Source organism: Myxine glutinosa, chromosome 1, assembly GCF_964187855.1.
Source record: "Myxine glutinosa chromosome 1, kmMyxGlut1.1, whole genome shotgun sequence".
Taxonomy (NCBI): Eukaryota; Metazoa; Chordata; class Myxini; order Myxiniformes; family Myxinidae; genus Myxine; species Myxine glutinosa.
In genome coordinates, this window is record NC_136261.1 from 235,005,048 (window position 1) to 235,022,892 (window position 17,845).

At 42.5% G+C, this 17,845-nt stretch overlaps 1 protein-coding gene across 5 annotated transcripts in view; it reads right to left on the reverse strand.

Annotated features, from left to right (window-relative positions):
* TIMELESS (timeless circadian regulator) overlaps window positions 1-17,845 on the reverse strand; it is a 120,752-nt gene that overhangs the window by 88,418 nt on the left and 14,489 nt on the right. For all 5 annotated transcript variants that reach the window (XM_078785145.1, XM_078785146.1, XM_068128690.2 and 2 more), the window contains exons 6-8: window positions 11,560-11,661; window positions 6,838-6,993; window positions 2,718-2,851 (exon numbers count right to left, since the gene is read on the reverse strand). In XM_078785145.1, coding sequence (XP_078641271.1) covers window positions 2,718-2,851; window positions 6,838-6,993; window positions 11,560-11,661 — 392 coding nt within the window. The remainder of the gene's footprint in view (window positions 1-2,717; window positions 2,852-6,837; window positions 6,994-11,559; window positions 11,662-17,845) is intronic.

The window sequence follows — 17,845 nt, forward strand, 5'->3', positions numbered from 1 at the left end:
TGTGTATCAACGAGTCCGCTGCCGCCTCTGTCCGTATTCTAGAATCTAAGGGACAAGAGCAATATGACAATTTTAGGAAAGATGTGTTTGGCTTGAATAACGTACTTCTGACAGCACCGATCAACAAAAACAACTTGTTGCTGTTCCATGAGCAGAAAACTCAAACGAAGACAGCACTTAACAGGAAAATGCAGCACTTCAAACAACAGGCAGAGTTGTATGGACAAGCATTTGTTGTGCTTGAGAGCCGAGGTGGAAATCTGGAGGAAGTTTTCCACCATGAATCTTCATCATCTCCACCTGCACTGTCTTCTGAAGGATCTCTCAACTCCTGTAGCAAGTCAGATTTATTGCCATGCATTATGGAAGCCAGTGCCACTACCGACCCAATAGTAGATGAGGAGCTGGTGGCACCGGATGTTTATGGGGTCATCGTTATCGATGGTGAGCACTGATCCACGCTCTTCCTGGTACAACCATCCAAGGCAAGTCATTCGATGAATATTTCACCAAGGTTTTCTGCCCAAGGATCCAGCATGACTTGAAAAGAGCAGCGAGAGTGGATATTGTCTGGGATCAGTATCGCACAATGACAATCAAAGGGGCCACAAGGGGAAAACGAGGAACGGGTACACGCCAACGCGTGTCTTGTCGTGCCAAAGTCCCGGGAAAATGGCATAATTTTTTGGTAAATGCAGAAAACAAGAAGGAACTGTTCTCATGCCAGTCAACAAAACTTATGCAAGATGACAAATGTGTCTATATTACTTCAGGTGATAAAGTCCTCACTGCAGGGAATGGTCCTCCTATGGGACCATGCAATCATGAGGAGGCAGGCACTCGTGTCCTGGTACATCTCCTTCATGCCCTCCAATATTCCTCACTTGCGATGGTTCATACTGGGGACACAGACTTTGTCGTAATACTTTTAAAGTAATTTCCAACACATCTATGCTGTGAACCCAGCGGCAGAAATCTGGATTTCATTGAAAGCAGGAAAAGCAACCAAAATGATTTCCCTTAACACCATCGCCTCAAGCTTAGGAGTGACAATGTGTAAAGCCATGGCCCTCTTCCATGTGTTCACTGGATCAGACAGCACATCTTCTTTCAAATGCAAGGGTAAGCAATACTGCTTCAAGACGAAGGACAAAGTTCCATCCCTCATGGAAGAATTTGCGACTATCACTAGCACCCCGTTTCATATATCACCAAAGTTGAAAGAAGTGGTGATTCAATTTGTCTGCAGGCTGTACTCCAACGATTCTATCACCGACGACAGCAACGTTGACCTCGTTCGAATGAGGATGTCCTGCCATAAGACTAGGGACGTGGAGAGAATACCCCATACGAGTGATGCGTTGGACCAACATGTCAAGAGGAGTGTCTTCCAAGCGAGCATCTGGACTACAGCTCACGCGCCATTGGCGCCTGTCCAAAACCCCAGCAATCATGGATGGACAGAGAAAGACAGCGAGCTGATTCCCATTTGGACGACGTTGCCCCTTGCCAAGGATGTCTTCGATCTCGATGTAAAATGTACTTGCACAAAACCTTGTTCGTCGTGCAAGTGCAAGAAGGCTAACTCGAAATGCACACGTTTGTGCAAGTGCAAATGTACTAACTATATGACTCAGAACTGTTCCCAAGCCAGCTAATAGTGAGTATTTTTTGCAGTGGTTTATATATTGCTTAGTTCATAAATTGTTTAGTTCACATATATATTGTTTAGTTCATGTTCATGTCAAATGTCAGAACTCATCCCAACACTTATTAAACCATGTAACATGTTTAATGATAAATAAATTTTTTGCCCAAGTATTGCTGAAAGTCTCTCAAAATAACATGTTTTTTGATGGATTTACACTGATACCGTCAACACGGTGGCCCCGAGAAGCAAAATACTTAGAAATGAGGTTGCTACTCTTCATCACAAAGCTGCTATCAAATATGTTCAGATCGGATCATCCGTTTCAAAAGTTAGAACAGTTTGAACTTTTCACATTCCTCTCACGTTGGGTTAAGGCACCCCCTATGCCCCCAAGTGCCCCAATGGGGGCTGATCGTTGTCCACTCGGACCAAAAATGTTATTCAGACCCAAACCTTCAAGATGATACCAAAAGGTAAACGTTTGCATCAACTTGAAATGAAAATTTGCCAATGCCGGGTACGTCACTATTATAGCGCAATGTCGTTAAAAGGAACAATCTGAGGGAAGAGCGTCAATAAAATAATGCCAAAAAATGCAAATCAGCGTTAATATATTTTTGGAAATATTTCAACAAAATTGGTGTGATAGACTTTCTATTATTGAGATTGTCATATCACACAAGACCCACACACAAGACCCACACACACGACACAACACACACACACACACACACACACACACACACACACACACACACACACACACACACACACACACACACACACACACACACACACACACACACACACACACACCTTTTTCTTAACAGAAATAGCACCGTTTTCTGGACTAAATGATGTCTATTTTATGATAAAAAATATGGGTATCATAAAGATGCAAAAACAACATCGTTAATAGGTCTGACGATGTGAAATTCTTATTTGCAACGAATGCAAAGCAAAGATCCCAAAAAGACAACATTTAGACACTCAATACACAGAATTATTTTTGACATAGTTGCCATTTGGTCTTCTTTGTTAGATGGGCAAACAATTGAGAGCATACCTGGATCCAATCAACTGCAGCCTCTGCTGTCTTTCCATCTGTTCACGTTTATGCATCGTAAGGATCTCAGCCACTGCCTCAGCCTTTTCCTGCTCTGAACGTGGTTTTCCAGACATCACAAGCACACTTGCACTCTGTGGAACAACAAACCATCTTTCTTTCACCACACCATTCGTTTTCTTTTCAATGAGAACAAAAAAACCCCACAAATGTTCCTTCATGAAATTGCTCTTGCTGTGAAAACTATTGCTGTATCCAGCAAACAATGCAACATCCAACATAATCCGATTGCAATTCCTCTGTTGCACATTATCGTTTGTGCCATCTTCATATTGTCTACATTTTCTTGGGGGAGATGACAATAAAGTGAAGTGACAGAAGTGGAGAAAGGAGTTAAATGTTGACATTTTTCCATAAATTGTATGGCCCAATTACATAAACTACACTTTTCCTTAAGGAAAGATTTACTTTAAGGTACACAGCGATTCCTTAGCGAAGGATTTCCTTAAGGGCTGTTCCATAAACAACTCAAGGATATCCTTACTTGAGGATTTCTTAAAGTTGAGGAAATCCTTAGGAGCTGCTGCTATGCAAGGCAACCAAACAGATTAGGGATAGGAAGAGGCGTCCAAAAGCAAGACGGCACTGAAGTGACGCTTGTGATGCTTTTAAATGGTGCTTCTTATATAATATTGCTACGTACACACTTATACGTTGCATGGGGAACATGCTTCCGGATGAAGGAGGAATAAAATTATTCTTGTATAAAATTCATTTGATTCTCATTGAGCATTTTATTTTGAATGTGCAAAACGTGCAGTAAATGTTTGGAAACTTTCCGAGAATGGTGGAAGTGTGAAATTATAAACGTGAAATATGAATGCGAAACACCAAGCAAAATATTCTGGATGTCATGAAAGAGTGAAAATGTTAACCGGGTCACTGTGCCGCCACTCATTGTGTTTCACAATGTCCAATAATTTTTCAACTGCGTAAGTAGCATTCTATCAGTCTCTGGCTTAGCGGCATTTGCAACACATTCGCGATGTCTTGCACGGCGATAATTGTCCTCTTCGTGACTAATTTCTGTGAAGAGCGCCATTTGGAAACTCAACGGTTGGTGTTTAAGGATGGGGGGCAGGGGGGTTGGGGGGAGGTGGGGAGTACTCCCTTGAGTTGAAGTAAGGTTTTAAGGAAAACTTAAGGAATATTCAAATATGCAATGATCCTCAAATTAAGGATGTCCTTAAGGGGAAACTTGAGGAAATATTGAAGTAAATCCTCAAATCTTTCCTCGAGGACGTTTTATGCAACTGGGCTTATGTCTTCAATTCTCATAAGAGATGCCCAATTCTAAAACACAATAGAGGTTAGAAGGACCAAAATCTACAAAATTCTCCCTCAGCCGTTCGATTTAACAGCAAGTATCAAAAGAGTACAGATGAGTTGCGAGAAGCCATTTTCAACTTGTCACGCCAACAAGGGAATATATATTTTATTTGAGGATAAAATAAATAGTGCTCAAAAAAATTAAAAGTAAAAACAAAAGGTGAACAATGTCAACAACAGTGAATCGCAGCACTTACCATTTACAAGAGATTAATATCTTTTAATTTAAAAAGAAATTAGTACAGCAATGAAATTTTTGTCATACACAGCGATAAATAAAATGTGTTATAGAAAATGTAAGCACAATTTATTTTGAATATTTATTACTTAAAAAGTGACCAGACAGTGGTGCAATGGTTAGAGTGTCTGCTACGAGTCTGGGAGGTTGGTGGTTCAAACTCCGGCCGAGCCTTTTTATTTGTATACAAGGTCAAGGGGCATGGAAGAAGCAAAAACACTGAATGGATCAGAACACAACAAAACAAAAGCAACAATACAGAGAGGGGAAATACCAACAGCAGAGTTGAAGGACAGAATAGAGGGAGACTTGGACAAATAATGGGTGGGGACAAATGAGGGTGATGGGAAGACGCATGGGCTGGACAATATGGATACAGAAGCAAACTCTCAGGAAGGCAAAAATAGAAATGGGAAAGGGCGGAAAGAGATGTGTGACAGAGTATTCATTGAGCATATGAAGCAAGATATGAGGCAAGGGTTCCAGCTGAGAGGGGAGAGCATTACTCCATCAAGATGTGGATTTAGATCATGCAGTTGGATATGAGTTCAGGTATGCCAAATAAGGACTTTGTATGAAGCAGGATGCCCCGTCAACGACTGGCTTTGAAGGCCAAATTTCAAAATGTGGTTTTTGTCCAAGAAAGATCATGGCTGATAATGTGATCCAGAAATTTGAATGACTAAACTTACTCAAGAGGATTGTCGAGACAGTAGATGGGAGGGTTTTCCAGACGGTAATTTCGGAAAGAGATGGTGAGACCGTAAAATTTTTCAGGATTGAAAGACATATTCCAAGTGTTTGACAAGCTTGTGATTTTGTCAAGGTCTGAAGAGAGGGAAGAGTCTGTGCCCCTGGCATTTTTCACAAGATGCATTTTAAATACGAACAAAATGCATTTGTTCATCGTACAAGTCTTTATTCAAGATGATATAAAAGACTTGAAAAAGTAAGGGGGAAAAAATATTCAACCCAGATGGGATTCAAACCCACAATCCTCAGCTTGTGAGTCTGATGCTTTATCCATTAGGCCATTGAGCCATTAAAATTTCTTTTTAAATATTTCAAAAGGGTATAAAGTGTGTACATATATACATATATGCATAATTATATTTACAATATACCAGTAGAAGCCGAGAAACTAATTTTCAGTCCCCATGTAAAAGCTGCATACAGAGAAACGATCACTTATATAAAGGGCAGGTGCGCTTTTTGCGCCTCCTCCCTTGATTTCCATACAATAAGCAATTTTGATGTGATACAATACTCATAATGATGCTGAAATTCAGATTTAAAAATAATTACCTTTTAATGGGTCCTCTGATGAGACCACCACTCATCTCAGATCACCACTTTGGGTTCAGACCCAGGTCACTCCACCTTGGCCATGCTGCTCTTACTCTCCCAACGATGGATGGTGACCCTCAATGTCAGACATGAAATCAGGGCAGTCTCTCTCGATCTACGTCTTGCTTTTGATAGTCTGGCATCCTGCCTTGATCTCCAAACTCTGCCCGTGGTGAACTCCACACTTGACTCACTGACTTGTAGCCAACATATACTCTCGTAGCCATCATGTGGCTCTCGACGGAAACTCTTCATCTCCTTTCCCTGTCATGGCTGGAGTGCCCCAAGGCAATGTTCTCGTCCTCATCCTATTTCTAACTAATGATCTATCTGACTGAAAACCCCTTTTATATATTTGCTGATGATTCTACCCTTTGCCGTGACATTAATCATCCTTCAGACAGACAGGCGCCAATTTGATTCATACACCTGCATGAAGAAGTAACTGTATTTTATTTGCCAGCTGGAGGGCACCTCTTTAAATAAACTTTTCTAGAGCATTACTTGGTTCCTCCTCAGAACACAAGGGTAGTCCAGCATGCACACAAGATTTTTTGAATGTCCCTTATTTTGTATTGTTTGGAATTTTCGATAAGCTATGAAATATCCCTTCTTTTCTATAGTTTGCCACATGGCACATACCATATAAAGGGGCCTTTTCTATGCCCCTGGCATTTTACCCAAGAATAGGTCTGTAGTTAAGGGAATCATACCAAAGACTTTAAAAGTGGTATTATGCTTCTTACTTGCTTGACACATTAAAAAAAAGATAGAGCACGAACAACGATAGGTTGGCAGCCATTGTGCATGCTTGGGCTGAATGGAGCACCTTGGAATGGCTTAAATGGCGTTATATAAAGGTTGTGGATTAGTATTATTATTCTCATTATTATTATTATACTATGACATGAACAAGTTTAAAACACATTATAAATGTATGTCCAGTTGCATCTTTTCCCAGTAAATGTAGCAATTTAATTTGTTTTAAATATGCATTTATAAATAAAATGTGGAAAAGAAAGTCTAAGGATAAGTTATTTGGAATACGACATCAGTATGCTAAAACTTGAGTACAAATTCATACACAGTTGAATTTTTTCCATTTTAAAACGACAAACAACAAATGCTTGTGCAGATCTCTCTCGCCTGCTCGCGGAACATCAAGCTGACAATCTCGAGCGTGTGCAGGGCCCAATGCTGTTCCGTTGGTGAGCTCGCAAGGAACTTCAGAATGTCATCCAAGCCACTCATATGCACTGCCCAGAGCACATGGTCATGAACACTCATGTTCTCATCCAAGACCTGCAAAAGTCCATGAAATAGGAATTGGAACCGGCAACACGTATCTCGACATTTTTGTCTTTGGCAATGGATAGGGCAGATTGAAGCAAATCGTTTAACACACCAATGTTGCACACAACACCATCTGGCCCATTACAACAATTACACTCACCTTTCACATCACTCCTGTACAAATAAAACCATAGAGAGATGGACTAACTAAACACCAACATAAAAGACAGGCAAACACAATCAATCGAGAGCTGTTACGAAAGCAGCCTGTGAGAGAGCAGCAATGTGTCAAAAGTTACCTTTCATGTGAAATAAAGTTCAGGACAACTCATGGGCTATCTCAATGCCATGTAAACATATCGATTATAAAAATGTGAATTTTTGTTTAGTAGCTATACGATAGGCCCATGAGAGATAGGGCATGCCCGCAACACAGGACATAAAAGAGCATTAAGGAACGAGCCATCAGAGACAGACGAAGTGAAGAGAAGTCAACGTGAGAGTGTGGTCAAGCGAGATGTTGTCAATCAGGTAAAGGAAGGATCACACCAAAGGATAGGGGATCTTAAGGTTGCTTCGCTGGGATCTGTTTCGTGTTTCGTTCTGGGAGTTTCCCCATTGAATTGAGGAAGTTTTAAGGGCTTCAAAAAGTCAATGTCTGTTGGATGCCTAGCCTCAGTGGAGGCCAATATTGGCTACTTATCGATATTCCTGCAAGCTTTCTGTTCTGATGAGCAATTCATCATGCTGGTAATTCTCCACGGTGAGATGGACTCGTACTACTGTGGGTCTGATGGCTCAACCGTCCCTCTGTTTGTGGATGACAATGTGGGTCCAACCCGGTATGCTTTGCATAGAAGTGGCAAAGTATAACACCATTACTCTACACTGATTGGTATTGGTTCATTTGCTGCTTCACAATGGCCTTACTGTATTGTATATTAATAACTGCTTCTACTGCTTACTACAACACCATCAAGTCCATCAGCAAGTGTTTGATACAAACATCTGCTCAAAGAACCAGCATACTGTGATGGCTGCAGTGGCTTCAGATGTCAGAGGTTGTGCTGATGCATTTTGTGAACTCTCTGTGCTAAGGCTGAGTTAAGGGTAGTTTTAACCATTTGAGGACCACAAGTATCTTGAAAGTAATATTGAGATAAAAGTCCAATTTTATTTTTAGTTTGGCTAACTTTCAATTCTTTTATTGAAATTCAGGAGTGTGTATGACAAAAACTACAAGTTTTTCTTATCAACAACGACATAAAATTATGGAAACAACAAAAGCTCTTACCCAATGTAAGCTACAATGTTTGCCAATGCACAAACATAAAGTAATCTAAAATTGCAAGAAAAATATCAAGAGATACACCACTTTAAAGTTAAGGGACATACAGTCACGTGAAAAGTAAGTACACCCCATGTAAAGTTTTGACTTTTTCAACATATTTCAACATACAGCTATTTGATCTTCATTTCAACAATATTGAGAGATAAAGGTGATATAATATAACAAATATCATGAAACATTTACATTTTGTAGTGCATTGTATAATTTAAATAAACATAAATGCAAATTTCGCATGTGGAAAAAGTAAGTACACCCCTACATTTATCACAACTTCAAATACCTAAAATTAGAATCAGGTGCACCAGCTCAGGTGCAAATGATTAGAACATTGTTAAAGAGGATCTTGGAGGAACATGTCTTATTTAAACCTCAGACATTTAGTTTGGTTTGCTCTTTGTTGTTTAAGTGTGCGGCGTCACCATGCCTAGATCAAAAGAGCTCTCTGAGGCCTTCAGAAAGAAGGTTATAGATGCCTAAGAGTCTGGGAAGGGATATAAAAAGATCTCCAAACAATTTGAAATCAATCATTCGACTGTCCGGAAGATCATCTACAAGTGAAGAAGATTCCAAACAACTGCCAACTTGTTCAGGCCAGGCCGCCCCAGCAAGTTCAGCCCGAGAGCAGACCGCAAGATGCTGAAAGAAGTCTCAAAGAACTCCAGAATGTCATCACGGGACCTACAGGTAGCTCTTGCCACTGTTGATGTCAAAGTGCACGAGTCTACCATTAGAAAGAGGCTGCACAAATTTGATCTACATGGGAGGTGTGCCAGGAGGAAACCTTTGTTGTCCAGAAAGAACATCAGGGCAAGACTAAAGTTTGCCAATGAACACCTAGGCAAAGACAAGCACTTCTGGAACAATGTGCTCTGGACAGATGAGTCAAAGGTAGAGCTAATTGGCCACAGTACCAGAAGACATGTTTGGCGAAAACCAAAGACAGCATTTGACCACAAGAACCTGATACCAACTGTAAAGCATGGTGGTGGAAATATTATGGTTTGGGGCAGCTTTTCTGCATCAGGGCCTGGGCAGCTCACCATCATAGAATCCACTATGAATTCTTCATTGTACCAGAGGGTGTTTGAGGATAATGCGAGGCCATCTGTCAGAAAGTTGAAGCTCAACCAAAGGTGGACCTTGCAACATGACAATGACCATAAACATACCAGTAAATCCACCAAGGAATGGCTGAAAAGAAAGAAATGGAGGGTTCTGGAATGGCCAAGTCAAAGCACGGATCTAAATCCCATCGAGATGTTGTGGGGGGATTTGAAACGAGCTGTGCATGCAATTGTGCATGCTGTGCAACAATTTTTTGTTGAATAAATTATTGCAAAGTCAATTTTTCATTGTTTTTGTTCAATTAGATCACCTTTATCTATAAAAAACCACCTTTAGAGGCCATTTTTTCCCCGCAAGCGGGGGTTGGCCTTTTTCGGGAACTGTGGTTGTTGTTGTTTTTCGGTCCCCTTTTTGAAGCAATGTTTTACGGCCGGATGCCCTTCCTGACGCCAACCCTTTTTGCCGCCTTTAACGACAAGCAGGGAATTACCAGTGAACTGGTACTCAATTAGCCGACCTCGGAAGGATGACAGGCTGAGTCAACCCCCCTGGCGTTAATTCAGCGATTGACTGGGATTCGAACCCAGGATCCTAGGATCCTAAGCCAGCACCCTAGCCGCTAGCCCAACACCAGGGACCTTTATCTATAGATACTGTTTAAATGAAGATCAAATATTGATATGTCCACATATGTTAAAAAGATTTTAAAAAACATTTCATGGTGTGTACTTACTTTTTCCACATGCGAAATTTGCATTTAGGTTTATTTAAATTATACAATGGACTACAAAATGTAAATGTTTCATGATATTTGTTATATTATATCACCTTTATCTATCAATATTGTTGAAATGAAGATCAAATAGCTGTATGTTGAAATATGTTGAAATATGTTGAAAAAGTCAACACTTTACATGGGGTGTACTTACTTTTTCACGGGACTGTATGTGTCCCTTGGTCCTTAAAAGGTTAAGGTAATCTGCATAATTTTGGAAAATTGTGTAAATTGTAAATAAGGAATTAGTTTTCTCTCACCAACATTGCGGCATGAGTCGTGTTTCATTAATATTTGGGTAATGGGCCTGTTTCCTCCAACTGCTAGAAATCCGGGCTGCCACCAGCTCCTTGGCTTGGGGTATGGTTGCGGCCCTTTTGGCAGTCATTATCAGTGTTTGCTGAGGGTAGTCTCGATTCCTGAGCATGCGACAAGACACATGCATATATGCGCACACACAAGCAGACTATTCAAAAGGTTATATAACAGAGGAAACAAGAAAGAGCAATCAAAGACTGCAGACCCTCACCAAGACGTGTTTTAGGTGGGTTTTTTTTTTTAAGGCTTTTTGTGCTAAAACAAATATGGCGGCCTATCCACGTGACCGATAACGTCATTGTTTTTTGTTTTTTTTCTTCACCACTTTATCCCGAGATGATGCTCAAGAAATTCCATCTTGATCGGATGAAGTTTTGTACTTGTCGAATTATGACGTCATAATGGAGGGACCTATGATGTCATCATTAACATATGTTATTCCACATGGAGAGTTCTTTACAATGAGCCATGTCTCAATTTTTTCGATGCAGCGCTTTTGGAGATATAGAGGCGCAATTTTCTTTCGGTTTTTCCAAGATGGCGCCTATACCACGTAACGTGTGATGTCATAATTGCCATAAAAAAATTATACAGGTGGAGTTGCACCTATGGTGAAAATTTCCTGTCAATCGGCCCAACAGTTGCAGAGAAAATCGTATTTATTCTGTGCGGAAAAACAAAAAAACCAAACAAACAAACAAACAGACAGATAGATAGAAAAACAAACAAATGGACTCAAATGCATAATTTTGCAATGCAATGCAATGCAATGCAAATGGACTCAAATGCATACCTCTGGCGAGGGTAACTGGTGGAAAAGGGATAATTAAGAAGAAGAATTTTCCTTACTCACGAATACCTATCCACTTGCTTCATAACAGCGAAACCAAGTTCATATGAGAAAAAATTGACAATTAATAGATTTGATCAATACGAACATTTTCACTTCACAACTTTCATTGAAAAACAAAAAACCGTTGAGCCAGCAGAAACCTAAACGTAATTAATGGGTTAGCAATTTCAGTGGAAACAGCTCAATCTTGCAAACGAGGGTTCTGAAACCTACTCCTTTGTCTGTAGGGTTGGGAGGGATGTGCAGAACATTTCTGACGAGCAGCAACAGTCTCTCTGTGAGCAGCGAGTCTTCTTCCTGCCTTTCCTCCCATTTCTGTGGAAATTACAATTCAATCCAAGCACGAGGGTCAGGCTTGTTCCAGCTACTGGCAAAAACATCTGTGCAATTCATCATGTCAGGAATTTATTATATTCATGATGTCATCTTTTGATCCAGCTGAACAAAGCAAATAGCATATCTGCACTATAAACTTAACGCCCCTGAAGTAGATAACTCGCACTATGCTCTTATTTAGCATCATGGGCTGATTAGTTGCATCCTACTATGCCCTTTTGCTAAAGTCAAAACATCCAACATTTGCCACAGCAAAGCTGAGTGATAAGGCACGAGCACAATAGCTTGCATATCGCGGTGAAGCAATCAATATAAGGCGCAAGCACAATATCTTGTGTGTGCGTATATATATTATATATATGATATTGTTGCGGATATGGGATTTGCATCCATCCATATCCGCTTGTAAATATTCCCCTATTTCCTCAATACTTCCCAACTATCCCCAATCCCCCATTCCCTAGTCCCATTTTCTGTAAACAACACTCTGTAGACCCGACCTCCCCCTATTTCCCCCATTAAATGTCGTGCCCAGGTTCACCGCATCTCATGTAAGACAACTATAGGACACCTTGCTAGTTATTCTTAGTCTATGTCAGTTAAGGACTCGTTTCCATTAATTCTGACCCTTCGTTGCACCAGAATGTGATTGTATGGCACCGTTAGGAAGTTTAGGACCTCCCAATACCTCCCCGCAGCTCTTCCTCACGGTTCAGCAACAACAACAACAGCAACGGCGGCGGCGTGCACAGGGAGTGTGCGTCCTCACTCCGGCTTGGTTGGTAGGGGGTGTTGGGAGGGCATGAGGCCTTCCCAACGAGCCGCCATCGAACATGTGCTCGACGGGGTTACCAAATAGGGGCTCCCTGTCAGCTCCTCGTCAAGGGCGGCGCGCGGTAACCCCCGCACCCAATGGAAGCGGCGGACCGGTCCCATCTGGGGCGGAGCCAACCAGCCGAGGGCATGTCACTCCCCGCTGAGCATGCGCAGGAAGAGGGAGGTGACGTCAGATGCGCGCTGAGCTTGGAGAAAGAAAGACGCCACCTCCGAGCGCTGTGAGGCCTCCCTGCATCTCTTGGACCGTGCTTGATCCTGTCCCCGAGCCAAGGTGCACCTTGTGCTATCGAACTACCTGTCCTTCCCTGCCATCAATCCCTGTGTAAGTCAGCCTTGTTCCGTTTGTCTGTGGTCTGTCTGGGATAAGATAAGACTGTAATTAAGTGCCTATCTCTTCTGTGTCTTTACCTCACTACCTTGTAATCTACCCCTTTTCTCCACCACTGTAATTACACCCTCCTCCGGAGGTCTTGAGAACTGTACCCCCTTGCGTCGTTTCCTCTTTCCCAGTCGTCGTGTCCTTTCTATCATTGATTTGGCATAGCGCGATTTGGTCAACGTCTGGGTGGAATCGGGGTCTAGTCGGGGAATAACTGTTAGGTCGCGGTAATACACCACCGCTCGGTCAAAAATAACATCTAAACCGCGTCCGTAACAATATATATATATATGTATATATGTATATATTGTTGGGGATTTGGGAATTGTGTGTGTAATTTGATGTAAAACTTGTTGTAAATATCACCCTCTGTAGTATAAAGATCAAAGGTCGTCCGTAGTTAGGCCATCGCACACACGTAGCAAATCATAGATTTCCCTCATTAGTTATGTCCTTAGTAAATGTCAGTATAAGGCTCTGTGGTCCACTAATTCATTGCGTTGCGTCAATTAAATAAGATAGGATCCCTCCGATGCCCCCATGGCATCTTCAAAGTACCAGGTTTGCTGGGTTTGCTGCACTTGCCTCCATTGGCCACGAGGTAATCTCGGAGAAGAAAGGCGTGTCTCCACCTCGTCATAGAGGGGAGGAGTGAGCCAGCCCTTGCCGACCAACCAAGAACGAGGGGTTTGGCTTTGCGAGGGCGTGGAGAGAACGTTCGCGTAGGCTTGAGGGTGTGGCCTATAAAACCCGTCACGCAGGCTGCATGTACAGGCTGCATGTACACCCACCAAGTTGAGTGAGTGATTGTCGCAATTCACAAACACTGCCAGGTTGTTTTTCTCACTTATTCTTTGATGAACACCACTTCTGTGTCCAGCCATCACAGCAGCGTTGTCATAGCACTGTGACCGACAATCTTGCAGCTGCATTTCGTCCTTCTCTAGCTGTTTCAAGATGTCTTCAACCAAGCTCTCAGCATCCTTCTGGCTTATCTGGATAAAACCAAGGAAGGACTCTCTAACACGGACTGTTTTCCTCTCAAAATCAACTTCAACGCACCTCACTACTTCTGACATATGCTCACGGTGTGCCTGATCAGGAGTCGAGTCAAACATGAGACCATAGTACTTGGCTTTAAGAATGCTTCTCAGTAAACTCTGGCGAACAGTGGATGCCATCATGTGGATGAATTCGTTCTGGACACCCGGTGAAAGATAAGACGTGGATCCAGGATGACTTTCCACATGAGTGAGGTGTTCTTTCATGACAGGGCCAAAGATGGCCAGTAGTTTCAGTAAGCCAAGGAAATTTCCCACATTGGAGTAGTCGTCCAGCTGAAGTGACCCCCTGTGTCCTTGCAAAGCCAGGTTCTGAGTCGCAAGGAATTTTATGCAGTGAAGGATTCTCGTCAAGATTTCATGCCACTTCTGCTTTTCCTTCTCAATCTGTGACTGAAGTTCCGCGTCAATAACTCCTCTGTTTTCAGCGAAATTTCTTTCCATTTCTTTCCACTGTGTGAAGCACTCCCGATGATTCTTAGCATTTTCATGAACACTAATCCTTTCAGGTGTACAATGTGCAGGTGTCCATTCAAAGTACAATGTGCGCTGAGTGGGTTCATCAAAAATGTAGTGGTTTGAGAGGGTCATTAACCAGTGTGGCAGCTACATTCAAGTGTAAGGTGTGCACAGGAGCTGCAGATGGAGGAAATGTTGAGTTGGATCTTGGAGACGACGTGAAGCTGGAAGATGTGAAAACATTTTGCTACCTAGGAGACATGCTGAATGGAGAAGGTGGATCAGACTCGGCAACGGTTGCTAGAGTGAGATGTGCATGGAAGAAGTTTCGGGAACTGAGTGGCATGCTGATGAGGAGGGGAGTGTCATTGAAGCTGAAGGGAAAGGTGTATGCTGCATGTGTGAGAAGTGTTATGATTTATGGGAGCGAGACATGGGTAATGAATGTGGAGCAGCAACGAAGGCTGGAAAGGGTGGAAATGCGAATGGTTCGGTGGATGTGTGGAGTATCGTTGAGAGAGAGGAAGACAAATGATGAATTGTGAAAGATGATGGGAATAGAGCCTGTGATGGATGCTGTGAAGAGAAACAGTTTGAGATGGTTTGGTCATGTGTTCAGGAAGGATGAAAGTGACTGGTTGAGAAGAGTGATGGAAATGAATGTAGAAGGAAGTAGAGGACAGGGAAGACCGAGAAAGACTTGGCTAAAGATGGTCGAAGAAGAAATGCGGGCAAGGGGGTTAACAAGGGGAGATGCAGGAAATAGGGCAAAATGGAGAAGATTGTCATGGGGACCGCAAGGCTAACCCCCGCTCTTGCAGGGAAAATGGCCTTAAAATGCCTGTTGTTGTATATATACAGGGCGAGTCAAAAGTAGTGCCCGATTTCTATTTATTAACAATTATTTATTATTAACAATATTAACCATATTTATTGTTAACAATTATTATTAACAACAACATTATTAACAACATGATATCCCAGAAATAATCTGACAGCCGAAAAAACTGAAATCGGGCGCTACTTTTGACTCGCCCTGTATGTGTGTGTGTGTGTGTGTGTGTGTGTGTGTGTGTGTGTGTGTGTGTGTGTGTGTGTATATATATATATATATATATATATATATATATATATATATATATATATATATATATATATATATATACAGTGAAACCTTGACTTACGAGCTTAATTCGTTCTGTGACCGAGCTCGTAACTCAATTTGCTCGTTTCTCAAATTAAATTTCCCCATTAAAATGAATTGAAATGCTATTAATCCGTTCCAGCCCCCCAAAAACCACACCAATTTTTTTTGTTACGTGTTTTTAAATAAGAAAAATGTACTTTATAAATAACAAATAATGTATAAACAAGCACGACCTCGTATATACTGTACATAATAAAAGAGAATGTAAAGAAATAAACTGGTTTTATTAAGTGTATTTACTCACACTCCTCACTGTATTTACTCACTGTATTTACTGACACTGTCAACCACACAAACAACAACTTCTCCATCTCTTCATGGACAGAGGTCCGGAGCTTTGAAATAATCTTAACGCCCTTGGCTGGCGTTATAGCCTTTATCGACTCCTGCTTCAAAATCGTACATATCGTAGAAGTACTACCTCGCCAAGTCGACAACACGCACACCTCGCTCATGTTTTTCGACGATTACGTGTTTTATATCCAAGCACATCATCCTTTTCTTCTTCTCAGCACTGCCCTTGGCACTCAATTTCTTAGGACCCATGGTTAAAACTAAGAAATTTTCCAAAATAAACAAAATGCGAAAACAAAGCAACAGCGATACGGCAGAGATGCTTGCACGGCAAGATAACCACGTGAACTGAACGCTCGCTGGGCCACCTAGTGGCGGGTGGCGTAAGCTCACTCGCTCGTAACTCAGATCTCGGCTCGCATCACAAAGCAAAAAATCGACCGAGCGCCGGCTCGTATCTCGGAAAACTCGTAAGTTGGTGCACTCGTAAGTCAAGGTTTCACTGTATATAGTTATGTCTGGGGGGGGTAGAGGAATATCTAGAGTCAGGTAGATCTGTATAGGTAGGTATTCGACTGTCACGATAGGGAATCCACCCTGTAATAAGTTCCATGTGTAGTCCGGTTTGTCGGGATAAGCTGTATTGATGTCCCCGCTATGGGGGAGCAGGGCGTGCTAAATAGTCCAGGGATTATGGATAAGATTCCTTTGTTCATCGTCCCCCCGTCGCCAAACCTTTGTCCCTTATGGCAATGCATGCACATATAAATACTTAGATAGGCCCTTTAGTGCACACAGTAATTAAATTCCCCTCCCTCACCATGACTTTGGAAAAAACAGGCAAGAAGCCAGATCGGGGCACCGCTGGGTGGCTGCCGCCAGCCGCACCTCTGGCAGCCCTAGCAACATCGAGTGACACGAGCTATAACCACGCTACAGGGAACGTGTGATTGGTTGGCGCGGAAGGCGCGAACCTCCAGCCAATCAGGGCGAGCAATACCGGTGCGGGAGGCACTCGGCCAATGAGAGGGCGCCAGCAAAAGGGAACATGGGAGGAGAGTGGACCCAGATTATAAAAGGGCGTGCCGGGCGACATTTTCCCTCTTGCGCTGCACCCTCTGGCTCTCTTGCGCTCTGGCTGTCTTGACGCTGCACGACGTCTTGTGATCTCTGTGCTTTCCTTCTTGGTCTTGGGAGGTCCTTGGTGGTCGTTGGTTCGCTATCTTCGTGGTGCTTGGAGCGGTGCTCGGTGCTTTTGGTGCTGAGCGGGCGGGGCCTCGTGTGCGATCGACCCGGAACTTGGAGCCGGATGGGGCCGTGTTGAACGACGGAGGGTTAAGACGCACCACATTTCGCACGTACACGACGGACAGTTATTTTCGTAATTCATTCCTGTGTGGCATATTTGAAGTGAGGTGTGTGGGATCCCAATTTAGGCTCTTTATTTATTCATCGTCGCGTTTCATCGTTTCGGGTTCCGTGAAATAAATCTCTATTTTTGTACATTAAATCTTCGGTGTTCGAGTTCGTTAATTCCCAACAGGACCGGAGCTGCAGTCGGCGCGCTCCAGGTAAGCGCTTTTCCCGCTTCTTCCTCTTCCCTTCCTCTTCCCGCGTTTTATAGCCGAATCAGAGTTGGTTGTCGCCTCCGTTAAATCCGTTCGGTCTTCCGCGGTCCCTGGTATTAACCGGAGGGATTTGCACGACAATATATATACATCACAAGCACAAAAACAATACTTTGAGCCAATCAGCGCTGTGTACTTCGCCTTCATTTTGCAGCAGGATGATCTCCCACCTCGTCCACCAGCGCCGCCATGTAGGAGCGGAATAGGAGCGACGGCAATTATTTTTATTTGTTGATGTTTCTGCATATTTTCTGGTTTTGCAAATACTTACTGGTACTATTACAGTAAAAAAAATTGT